We start from the raw sequence: 13,391 nt of genomic DNA, 5'->3' as shown, positions 1-13,391 counted from the left end.
GAATTTCATCTAATGATAATGAAAAAGTACACTACACAAGAACTGACTCCATAGTTGGTCATTTAATTGTTTTTGCCTTTTATGGTCGCTGCTAACACCAGTCATTTATATGCACGTGTTGCTTGTAAATGAAAATCGATTTATTTATTTATTTATATGAATTTTATAAAAGGAAAATTAGTAGAAAGTACGAAAAAAAAAATTAATAGTTTGACTTCAAGAAAATAGTGTCTTTGCAAATTTCAGACTTGGTAAAAAGATGAAATTAATATTACTTTAGTCCTCTTTTATAAATTTATCATTTCGAAATCTATATTTTGATGATCTAGAAAAGGTTAAAAATATTAAAATTGAATTATTTGAATCCTTGACCTTGGTTTTCTTTCAGCACCTAAATTCAATCATATTAACTTGTAACTATACACTCCTAACATGTAACACCCTGTACTCCATCTTGATATATGCAACTAAAAATTCAAATATAGGCAACTATTTTTATTTAAAGTAATTTTAAGTTTTCATTTTGTTCAGATATTGTACACCTTATTAATTTCTTGCATACTGTTTCTAAAAATAAAGTTAACTTGCACTTATCAATAAAATAAGTATAAATTTAAACTTTACAAAAATCTACCCTAACTACAAAACTATATACATGACCGAACAGTTTATACATACTATATTTTTATGATCGAACGGTCATAGACTACACCACTGGGTCTTCGCCGTCCAGTGCTTCCTCCAGCGAGCACTCGCCTCCTTCTGCTCACACCCACGAGGTGATCATTGCAATTAAAGAGTGTCGAACGGAAACATGAACAAGATAGAAAAGAAGGGTAAGCTAGAGTAATTTAATTGATTAAGTTATCATGCAAGTTCAACAAATACATATAACATCCAAACTAAGCAAGTTCATGCAATGACCGACCACTCAAACAGACCAAAACCGAACATATTAATTCATGCAAGGACCGACTACTTGACTTGACCATCCAAATTGTATGAATATGTAGCTTGGATCGTTCGTGCACCCGAGTGATGTAGTAACTGGATACCATCAGTTGCCACTTGGGGTTAGTCCGTTATAACTCACCTACGATACCCTATAGGCTAGGACCTCCTGCTATTCTCACGACATGACTTACACATCTCTACTTGAGACTTGGTAATAATTAGAATGTCATGATGAACGCCGTGGATTTTGCTGTCCATATTCATACTTTACCACTACCTTGATACCAAATCACTGAGACATTCCTCCTTGTAATTCTCTTTCACATCCATATTACAATTATCTTACCATACTTTTCCTTTTTACACCATTATGATAATGCATACATAAGTCATCAAAGCAGTTGGATCAATTAATTAAAATAACACACTGGAATAACTATGAACATAAGCCAAACAGAAATCACCAACATATAATAACAAGACCAAACACCCTGTGAATATTGGAGACTGAACGATCAATAATAGATACAGTTGAAGAGAAAACCGAACGCTATTAATGACCGACAACTAGAGGATTCTGAGTACCACATCATGATCGAATACTACCACTAGTCCAAATACTAAGTTTAGACCGAGCTTATGGCTTAGGCCGAACACCTATAACTTAGGCCGAACGCATTTAAGACCGAATACAAGTATGAGGTCGAGCACTAGTACAAGAACGAGCGCTACTAAGAGACCACACAATCCACTAAGACCGATCGCTACTTAAAAGACCACTCAACCCACCAAGAACGATCGCTACTAAGAGACACACACCCACTGAGACCGATCGCTACTAAGAGATCCCACAATCCACTAAGAACGATCACTATGACTAAAACAAAATACTAGTACAAGACCGATCAGTCATTAACTGAAAAGTTCTACAGAAGTAGAACTCAGTTAAGACCGAACACAAGAAGAAAGTTGAACAGTCAATGAATGACACTCGACGATCTACATAATTATGCAGAATAGCTGCAGAATTATGACCAACCACTATCTTCACCAATTCCTACCACTTCCCAACTTCTAATTCTCCAAACATGATTCATATACCATTTTAAGCCTATCCAAAGGTACCTAAAATCGTTTTAACATCATCCCAAAGAGTCTCATACCAAATTTCACTCCCAACCCCAAACTATCATATTCACATACCCACTTTCTTAAGATTATAACAGACCGAACACTTATGCAGAGAAACTCCAACTAGTTCACACATTCCAGCATTCACAGATTCAACACAATTAAATCAAACATTCAAGTTACACACATGCAACCATCCAAACAGTAATTTCATACATAGAAAATCACAATTAAATTAACTAGCTTCACTTACCTCTTTGACCGAACAGAAAGCTTTTACACCTTCAGGAAATTGTTTGAACTTCAAGAAAATCTAAAAACACCTAAAGATCATCGATTTAAAAAGAAAGGATCAACCAAAAGACCAAGAACATGATCAGAATTAAGAAGAAGAAGCTGATGAACAAATGCAACGGAATTTCCTTTGAATGCACCAGAAAACCGAAATACTAAGAAGAGAAGATGAAACTTACTAACTCAAATTACTCAATTAACTGGTTGACAAGAAATCCTTCAGCTCAAGGATCACTTAAACTCCTCCTGAATGAAGAACAACTGATTAACTGAAGAAGATTTTGAGAGAAGGAGGAGAAAAGAGAAGATCAGAAAGTTGGAGAGAGTGTGTATGCTGAGACAAAATTTAAAACTTTCATTTATATACTATTCTCAAAACCGAACAGTCTAATCCAGTGGATACACATATCTTGTTCCAATTTCCTTTAAATCTCTCAGCTCTCACAGTAACTAATTTTTACATATTTTTAATATATAAATAATCTTTTATACGAAACTAGTATTTTTCCAATGCAGTCAACTTTTTGAAAATATAACTGATGATATCGATTTTATTACATCTAGAAATTCAATTAGAATAATTCAATTAATTATTTAAATAATAATTGATTGTTAGTTATATATAACAATTAATTATGTTATGAACAAAAAAAATTATATAAAATTTACAACTCGTAAACACAATATAATCCATCATGTTTTTTTAACATAATTAATAAATAAGTTCCAAAATTATTTTAAAAAACTTTTTCAAGAAAGATTAAGTTATATTCAGAACCATAAAATGGACATGAAGTAAACTATATTTAATCCATCAACAAACACATTCACACAAGCACATAACATTCATAAAATACAAGTTTAGTAAAATAAAAGTTTCATCATTAAAACTAAAACCTACAAAGTCTTCCATCTTAAAAATTCTTAGACAACTTCTTAAGAAAGATATGTTTATTTTATAAATATTTTAAACTTTTTATACAATAAAATATATTTTTATTAAAATAATGTATGATATAATCTTGATATTTTATTCATTTCTTCTCTTTTCTTTATTTATTTATCTTTCCTATTAGGTTGGGAAACAGTGGTGGTGCTAGTTTCCATATCAGGTGCAGTGCAGAGGCAATGTATCTATCTTCACAAAAAGCAAATTGCAGCATCACTTTGATATTTGTATATATATGCAATGCATTTTCCTCCCACTTGCCCAATTGATAGATATATACTCTTTTTTATTCCCTTCTAAGTGCTATTAATTTTATAGATCATCATTTCCATTAAAAAAATTACTTCATTACTTGTGTATAAACAAATCCCAAACAATATTAAACTTTTATTCAGAGAGGGAAAGAAATTTATATAAACAACCAGATACCTCTAGTCTTTTTCATTAGAAGCTTTAGGTTTTATTTTAGCCTTTTGAATAAGCTAAATTTTTTTTATAAAAAATAAGTGTACCAGTTATTAATTCAATAATTAATTTAAAAAATTAAATTTCGTTTCTATAAAAATTAAATTTTAGAAGTTTAGTCTAATTAGTTTTTCAATTTTCATGTAAATTAACTTTTGTGCTTATTATCATATGCCGTTTAAGTGTCATGTTTATAGTTCAAAAAATATGAACCGGCATGTGTTCCACGGATAATGGTGATAATCTTATTGGAGAATTTTAGTATACGAGTTATTTTATTTTATTTATAGAAACTATTATATAGTAGTCATAAAAAAATAGCACGCATGATTTTGAATATGTATGAAATTGAAGATAGATATTAAAGATTTTAAAAGAACTTCATGGAGAAGAAAGGAAAGAGGAAGTATATCGAAAGCAGAAATAATAAACAAAACTGTCAAACCGACAAAGAAACCGCCAAAAATGGGACACGTAACAGTGCACACATGACTCACCAATCTTCTTCCACCCTCTGCCGTTAAGCATCACTTTCTCAACAATCACTGCATAAATATCAGTTATTGCACCCATTCTATATTAAGCTTAGACTACTTAGTTGCACCACCAATATCAGAAACTCGGTGATTGTGACAGAGTTTCTGTTTTCTATAAAAGTTTGTGTTTTTGTTTTTGTTTTTGTGATGGAACAGAAAAGCATTCTGATATCGGCTTTGGGTGTCGGGGTGGGTGTTGGAGTGGGCATTGGATTGGCTTCTGGACAAGGCGTTGGCAAATGGGTAGCCAACACTTCTTCCTCAAACACTATCACTGCTGAGAAGATGGAGCAGGAAATGCTCAGACAAGTTGTTGATGGAAGAGAAAGCAACGTCACTTTCGAGAAATTCCCTTATTATCTCAGGTTATTTTGCCTCCTCTTTCAATTTCTAATATGCTCTTATTTTATGCTTTATCATTCACACAAACATACATACAGTATGCAACTTCTCTTCCTTTCCTCTGAATATGGACGATCAGCATAGTTTTATGGAGTAATGGACAAGAACTAAGATGTTTGAGCATGCATATATATTTTAATAAATCTGTGAATATATATTATGCAAATAACACAAGGGGATAGTACAACTTTACATAATCTTGTTTGCTGCATAATCTTCATAATCTATAATTCGTTAAGAAATTTCATCTAATGAATTTGTTACTGACAAACTGTTTGTTAGATACTTGTCCTTTCCATGCCCTTATTGTTGCTCTTGATCTTGATGAATATCTAAAGCGATTACTACATATTATCTATTCAAAATCTGTTGGTGTATAACCCTTCACATCCTATGCGTGATAACAGTGAGCAGACAAGGGTTTTGCTGACAAGTGTGGCTTATGTCCATTTAAAGCATGCTGATGTTTCTAAATATACACGGAATCTTGCTCCTGCAAGCAGAACTATTCTGCTCTCAGGGCCAGCAGGTTAATCACTTACTTGAAATATGTTATTTTCTACTGATAAGGATTTGATATTCTATGATGTTTTTATTGGTACTGTCGAGCTAACTGTATTTCCTACTTCTCCCTTTTTCATGTCTTAAAGAGCTTTACCAACAGATGCTTGCCAAGGCTTTAGCTCATTATTTTGAGGCCAAGTTACTGCTGTTAGATTTAACCGACTTTTCATTGAAGGTGAGTGTGTGTGAGAAGTTTTGATCCATATAATTTGTTTCTCCATTCTTCTGTTAATCATGTAAATAATGGCTGACTTGCTGTTTGAGCAGATTCAGAGTAAATATGGTTCTTCCAACAAAGAATCTGTAAGCAATTCCTGACTTTTTTTTATTCCTGTGTAGAATACTGCCGTTAATTAACCATCATGGATAAACATGTTTTCTTTTCTTAACCTAAAGTTTGTTTGCTTGTCTTCTTTTCCTTTGTTTCCGATTGTAGTCTTTCAAAAGATCCACTTCAGAGTCTACTTTGGAACGGCTATCTGATCTATTTGGGTCATTTTCAATCTTTTCACAAAGGCAAGAACTTAAAGGTACAATTTGGCTTACAACTTCCTACTCTTGCAAGAACTATATTCATAATCAACAAAGAGCTTTGTCAGTCTCTAATACAAGGTTTTTCAGTCTTATGGTTTCAAGAATAAATTTTACTTCTTATGTGGAGGAAAGTGATAATAATGGTACTTCGATTATTTAAAAGATGATGCAGAATATTAGATAGGGTATAGAAATGGTTGTGCAGATAGCTTTATCTGGTTTATGGTTCATTCTCTTCATTGGGACAGTAGTCCATAGTTGACTATAAAATTAAAAAGAAAGATGAAAGCCAAATCACTGATCAGGTGCATTCAATTGCAGGAAAAATGCACAGGCCTAGCAGTGTAATAGACCTCCAATCAATGTAAGTAGATGAACAAATACAACTTTTCCTGCCAGTTTATTTATATTATTGCTGAGTATTTGGCTTTTGCTTTGCAGGGGTGCCGAAGCATCTTGTAATCCTCCACCACTCCGTAGGAATGCTTCTTCCTCTTCAAACATAAGCGGCCTTGCTTCCCAAACCAATGCTACAAATTCAGGTCACTTGAAAGTTGATTTATTCATTTACTTGTCACGATCTACTGGAAATTCTGTTTTAAGTACTGACCTAATCAAGGAATTCTACTAATGTCAGAAGCTTTCATTCAATGAAAGCCAAAATCAAGAGGGTTACATTTTGATCATGTTTAATTGAATCCACAGCAAAACAAAATGCACTTGTTTGGTTAGTTTACCCATAAATCAAAGTCTTGCTTCCTAAATTGGAGTCACAATCTGTATATTCAGAAACGGTTTTTATGCGTTGGATTAAAAGATCTGAGTGTGAACTAGCACAGTGTACAGTAAAATTATATTCCTATTCCTTTTCCCATTGCTTTCTGTCTCAAGCTTTCTCGTCTCCCTCTCCCTTCAGCTTCTCTGAAGCGCGCAACCAGCTGGTCTTTTGACGAAAAGCTTCTTATACAGTCTCTTTACAAGGTAATAATACTACTTTTGATTTTATGGATATTTCACCAAAAGAGCATTATCAAATTGAACATGGCTTCTAGATCACATTCCTCGACAATTCAAAAGTGGAAATTCACTTGCAGGTTCTAGTTTTCGTGTCAAAAACCTATCCCATTGTGCTATATTTGCGGGATGTTGATAAGCTGTTATACAAATGGCAAAAAATATATTACTTGTTCCAGAAAATGTTGAAAAAACTATCTGGGTCCATTTTGATTCTTGGTTCACGAGTTATAGATTGTGGCAATGAATATGAAGAGGTGAATGAGAAGCTTGATTCACTCTTCCCATACACCATAGAAATCAGGCCACCAGAAGATGAGTCACATCTTGTCAGCTGGAAGTCTCAATTGGAAGAGGATATGAAGATGATACAAGTTAAGGATAACAAAATTCATATCATGGAAGTCCTTGCAGCAAACGATCTCGATTGTGATGACCTAGATTCCATATGTGTGGAAGACACAATGGTTCTCAGTAACTATATAGAAGAGATCATTGTGTCAGCAATTTCGTATCATTTGATGAAAAACAAAGACCCTGAATACAGAAATGGCAAGCTCGCCATCTCTTCCAATAGGTGAGATTCAAGACATTAATTGCATGAACTGTCAAACTTTGGTGAATAACTTTATCATATGTGAAACAGCTTGTCCCATGCATTGAGTATATTCCACAAGGGCAAATCCAGTAGAGGAGACACATTAAAATTAGAAGATCAAGCTGTAAAATCAGAGGTTTGCACTGCTTGACACGTCTTTACGTTGACTTGAGAACACTACCTACCATGTACTGATATACTTAATAAAATGCTCTCTTGTTTTTCCTTCTTCATGAATATAAAGAAACAAAGCGAGGAAGGAACTGATATGAAATCAGAAGCAAAGTCTGAAAATGCTGCTCCTGTAAAAAAGGCTGAAGCAGAAATATCAACTTCGGTGGGGAAGGCGGATGGTGAAAAATCAGTTCCTGCTCCCAAAGCCCCTGTATGCCTCTATAAAAAAATTCTTCTGTAACAATATTACCAAGAGTGTTATCTTAGGATTTAGAAACGCCTCGTTCTATTCTGATGACAATCACTTACTATATATTCTGTAAATTTCACGTCATTCATTTGCACTGCATGATTCACTTTCAGGGAGTTCCTCCTGATAATGAGTTTGAGAAGCGAATAAGGCCTGAGGTAATACCAGCAAATGAGATTAATGTTACATTCTCTGACATTGGTGCCTTGGATGAGACCAAAGAATCCCTTCAAGAACTAGTGATGCTTCCTCTTCGAAGGCCGGACCTTTTCACCGGGGGCCTTCTAAAGCCTTGTAGAGGAATATTGCTATTTGGGCCTCCTGGCACTGGGAAGACCATGCTGGCAAAGGCCATTGCAAAGGAGGCTGGAGCAAGTTTCATCAATGTTTCCATGTCTACCATCACTTCTAAATGGTTTGGTGAAGATGAGAAGAATGTTCGCGCTCTATTCACACTTGCTGCCAAGGTCTCCCCAACTATTATATTCGTGGATGAGGTTGATAGCATGCTTGGTCAACGAACCAGAGTAGGGGAGCATGAAGCCATGAGGAAAATAAAGAATGAATTTATGACCCATTGGGATGGACTTTTGACAAAGCCAGGAGAGAGAATCCTTGTTCTTGCTGCAACCAATAGGCCATTTGATCTCGATGAAGCTATTATTAGGCGATTTGAAAGAAGGTACCTATAATAGTTTCTGAGTTTATAGTATTAGTACATCATATGCCTTATGTTTAACGGTGGGAGAAAGCAGCTAGAGAGGTGCAATATGATAGCCAATGATTGAATTCAAGCTATCTCTGATATGTGTATGACAACCTGAAGACCATGAAGCTGAGTAATAATTTTTTTATCATTTGCAGAATTATGGTAGGACTACCGTCTGTGGAAAACAGGGAAAAGATTTTGAAGACTCTTTTAGCAAAAGAGAATATGGACAGCGAACTTGATCTTAAGGAACTTTCAACTATGACAGAAGGATATACTGGAAGTGATCTTAAGGTTTTTACTATTCTTTGATATTGTTCACATTGGACATAACTTTCGTGCAATAAGTGTTATCTTGGTTTTTGTGCTTTTAACTAGCCTACTTACTCACTGACATAACCTGTCCAATGTAGAACTTGTGCACAACTGCTGCTTATCGGCCCGTTAGAGAGCTAATTCAGCAAGAGAGACTAAAGAGTTTGGTAAGTGGTAACTTGACTTATTATTTATAAAATATTATATAATCCTACATTTATGTGTTCATGTTAACTACTGAATGAGGTTTTTGGTTTTCTGGGGGCAGGATAAAAAGCAGAAAGCTGCCAAGAGACAGAATGAAGATGTCCAAGATAGTGAAGGTGGACAAGAAATTGAGCAAGAAATAGTTATTGCCCTTAGACCGTTGAATATGCAGGATTTCAAAGAGGCCAAGAATCAGGTAACACAACTCGAACCAATAAAGAAGTATTAGCTTGTGGAGTTTGTCAACATAACAGAGTTTGATACCAGATTTCCTGTTCAATAATGACCAATTCAAATATGTGGTCCCACATACATGCTGTTATTTGTATAAGGAATTTTTTTATTGGAACTCCTGTTGGATGACTTAAAATCTTAAGAAATTATTTGTTTCACTTTCATATTTTGTGACAGATTGACAGAACTAGTTAAATTAATCTAGTGATATCAATATATATACTGTTTCATCTGATCTATAACTTCTCGAAACCACAGGTTGCTGCAAGCTTTGCAGCTGAAGGGGCTGGAATGGGTGAGTTGAAACAATGGAATGATTTGTATGGAGAAGGGGGTTCAAGGAAGCAGCAGCAGTTGTCTTACTTCCTATGAAGCTTACTGAGGCTGCAAAGTACATTTTCAATGGAACAATGAGGGAACATTTTCTTTCACTGCTACCTATCAGACATCTCTTACACTTTCTGAGAATATCTGGTTTCGTTCATTTCCTTCTGCTTAGGAACTAGGCTATACAAAGGCTATGAATATGATACTTACAATGGTAACTTCTGTTGCCTCATAAAAATAATGTTTTAGCAGTTTTTGTCAATCAGTACAAGCAAAAGTAGCGATATTTATTGGCATTATATTTGTTGTATTGATGTTTTATCATGTAATCTAAACTAGAAACAAGAGATGATTCATCAGTGTGGGATTTGGCAGATTCAAAATCTTGATGAATTACGTGTAAAGTACTTCAATATAACAATATAACATAGGTGTGCACAGTTTATGTAACCAATAAAGAGTACATTTTTATTCTGAAAAGGCAAGACTTTATAAAAAGATTTTCGGGAATAGAAAGGAATGACACAGACAAACAAGTAATATCATATCTATTGTAATCAAATTACACTTGCAAAAATTTTCAAACTAAAAGTTTAACAAAATAACCCTAAAAGTGAATATAAACAGTATTTGTATTAAATGTAAAATTAAAATTAATAGCAAGTCAATACTATAATTTTTAAATGAATTAAATATATATATATATAGCTACAATGATATTTTAAACTCTAAAGAAAAAGATATTATTTAGGAAGAAATGAAACAGAAAATAATGCTTAATAATCTCTATAATATTATAAATAATAATATTTCAAAGATATGTAAGCACAATTATTTTGACGTTGTAGTGTATAATTTGGACAGGCCTTAGTCATAAAAATAACATCAAAGATTAAAAACACTGTTTTAATTAACAGATATTGTCACGTCTTATTTATTACTGTGCTGAGTCACTACTGTGCTTCCATAAATGCACCTGTGTCCCGCGTGCAGTGTCATTAAAACGCACTCACATTCCCTGGCCCCTCTCTGTCATGTGTCAAATTGAAAGGTTCTGAACTCAATTCTGGAAGCCAGGTGTCAGCGCAGGGGGACCGTCCGTTTGATTTGGGAAGAGAATTAATTTTTCTGAAACACTCTTCCCGCGTGCACCTTCATCTTCTTCAGAAAATCCAACCTCCATTTTTCTCCTTCTTCTCTCTAGAACCCTACCCCTTCTCTCTTCTGTAACTTATCATTCTCTGCTCCGTTCACGTTTCAGCACCGTAGGAACGTCCCCTGCACCGTGAGCTTCATATTGGACCGAACAACTTCCAGTTCTGGTAAGTTTCCACTTGGACGCTCGTTTCTGGATTTCCTGCAAACCAGTTCCATCTGCATGCATGGGTTTAAACCGAGCTCTTTGTGTTTCTTTTAGTTTTAGTGAAGAGCTCAAGAGAAAAGTTGATAGAACCATATTTGGACAAGCCAAGACCACTCATTTTAGAACGATCACTACTGATCTGGGTAAGGGAAGCTTATTAGATTTAATTCTTATGATTTTACTGTATTGCATGTGTGTTATGTGTTGTTTGAAGTATGATTTATGATATTGGATGTTTGGCATATGAGTATGATCCTGAATTGATGTATGGAAATGATGAAATGTTTTATGGTTTGATTAAACTGAAATATGAGCTGTATGATGAGGTGAATGCATGGAAGTATATACTGAGAAAATGTATTTGATGTAAATGAAACTTTGAATAATAATTTTCTCATATGATATGGAACGTTCGTTATCGAAACGGTCTTTGACCGTTCGGTATTCTCAGTAAATTCTTTAAAATATCGGAACCCTTTCATTTGGAAAGGATTCTATTTGAGGACGAACGCCCTCTTATATATAGCTTTACGTTTTGAACGTTTGGCCAAACGTAGACATCATGAGTGCTGTGTGAGAATTTGAGAAGCCTGAAAATATACTTTGAACTCTTAGTCAAATTATTAAAACATAAACTTTAAGTATCTCGTCTTGTTAAATCCCAAAATTTCTATGATTTTGAATCATCGAATATCCTCGACCTAAAAGCGTACGTCCTAAGTGGCGTTCGGTCTTAGACAGAACGCTCGTCCTAAAAGTGTAAATTATAAGTAGCGCTTGGTCTTATACCGAACGCTCATTCTTTTCATAGCATTCGTCCAACCGATTTAGTAACGTTCGTCCAAGACTTCAGTGACGTTCGTCCAGAAACTTCATTAAATGTCTATTTTCGCGCTCGGTCATTGACTGACGGTTCGTCTCCGGAATTAAATAGTGCTCGATTTATTTATCTAAACAACTTGTGATGTATCTATTCATTTGATTCTCTCTAGCATTATTGAACTTATATTATCCTAAGTATTTTCCAGATCGTACTAGAGTCAGTTCATCAAACTGATTCAAGTTGTAATGAAGTCTGTCTAATAACCTATGTTGGTTTTATTCTACTCGTGAACGAGCCTGTCTTGGTATTGTATTAACGTTCGTTCTCTATTACAAAGAGGGCGGGACGTTCGTCCTTTTATGGAAGTGGAACAAAGAATGAAAATGTGATTTAGAGGAAAGATTAAAATGTGTGAACGGTATAAGAGATGAAACTATGATTGTGGATTTTGAACGAGCGTTCCAGGGAGGAACGACTCTTGAATGGAAATTGAGATTTGTAAAGTATGAATGTGGTAAGCATAGCTGGCGGGTCATCCTGATATTCCGTGAGTGCTCGTTCTCAAGTAGAGAGGAGTATGTCATGTGTGGGAATGGCAGGAGGTCTTAGTCCATAACTGTAACTTGGACAGAACGGACTAACCTCAGGTGGCTGCTGACGAGTATTCCAGCTATCCCACCTGGGTGCACGGACGTCGTAGCTACACAGAATTCATACAGTCCGGACAGTCAGTCTAGTATCAAGAATTTGATTGAGTTAATGAATGAGTTGAATGTATGTGTTGTAATTATTTGACGTGCTTGATATGTATGAAATGCTTGATATTACTTGGATTAAATTCAATAAGCTTACCCTTGCACTTTCCATTGTGTTGTCTGTATATGTATGTCTGTCTTGTCTGTGCAATGATCATCCGTGTGGATGTGAGCAGAGGGAGATGCGTCTCTGGAAGAAACGCTTGAAGAAGGCGTTATTGCTGAAGAGAATCTTGTAGAAGTTGAAGTGAAGTCCGAACAGTAGGACGTTCGGTTATTGGTTAGTGTAGTTATGATAAGCGGGCCGGTTGTGAGCGAGCGCCCTTTTGTCTTGTGTAAATTCTTGGACGTTCGGTATTTATTTTGTAAACTGTTCGTCCTTATTATTTTGTGAACGCTTGTTAACTATATATATGTAAGGCCGTTCGGCCATTCGCGAATTTATTTCCCTCTGACTTTAAAACTGTTTTACCATATTAATACATGTGATTATTCTAAGTATATAGTTGATGACTATATAATTTTGGGATGTTACAGATATCAATTACTTTTTAGATTCATGTCAATATTAATTTCTGAGATGAAAAATGAAATTTAAAAATTAAACATTTTTTATTGCTATGTGTAAGATATACTACTATATGTAATAACGTATTTTTTATTTTAAAATATATTTTAATAAAGTAAGTAATTAAAGGAACAGTCACTCACAAATTATTTTTTCATATTTTTCATAAAACAATAAAATTTTCATTCCTCATATAAGAAAAACTCTTATTCATTTTCATAGACG

General features: G+C 34.5%; 1 protein-coding gene across 1 annotated transcript; it reads left to right on the top strand.

Annotated features, from left to right (window-relative positions):
- Positions 1–4,170: 4,170 nt before the first annotated feature.
- On the top strand, positions 4,171–10,109 carry LOC108346204 (uncharacterized). The gene is made up of 16 exons (XM_017585211.2): positions 4,171–4,694; positions 5,139–5,260; positions 5,382–5,470; positions 5,563–5,598; positions 5,732–5,825; positions 6,151–6,193; positions 6,271–6,371; positions 6,746–6,810; positions 6,924–7,420; positions 7,490–7,577; positions 7,686–7,826; positions 7,979–8,547; positions 8,730–8,868; positions 8,988–9,056; positions 9,158–9,292; positions 9,589–10,109. The coding sequence occupies exons 1-16, from the start codon at positions 4,477–4,479 to the stop codon at positions 9,700–9,702; spliced, it is 2,520 nt and encodes an 839-aa protein (XP_017440700.1). The 5' UTR covers positions 4,171–4,476; the 3' UTR covers positions 9,703–10,109.
- The last annotated feature ends 3,282 nt before the right edge of the window (positions 10,110–13,391 follow it).

The sequence above is a fragment of the Vigna angularis genome, chromosome 1 (genome assembly GCF_016808095.1).
Source record: "Vigna angularis cultivar LongXiaoDou No.4 chromosome 1, ASM1680809v1, whole genome shotgun sequence".
Lineage (NCBI taxonomy): Eukaryota > Viridiplantae > Streptophyta > Magnoliopsida > Fabales > Fabaceae > Vigna > Vigna angularis.
The sequence above is the reverse complement of the archived record's forward strand: the minus strand, read 5'-3'. Positions and strand labels throughout refer to the sequence as shown.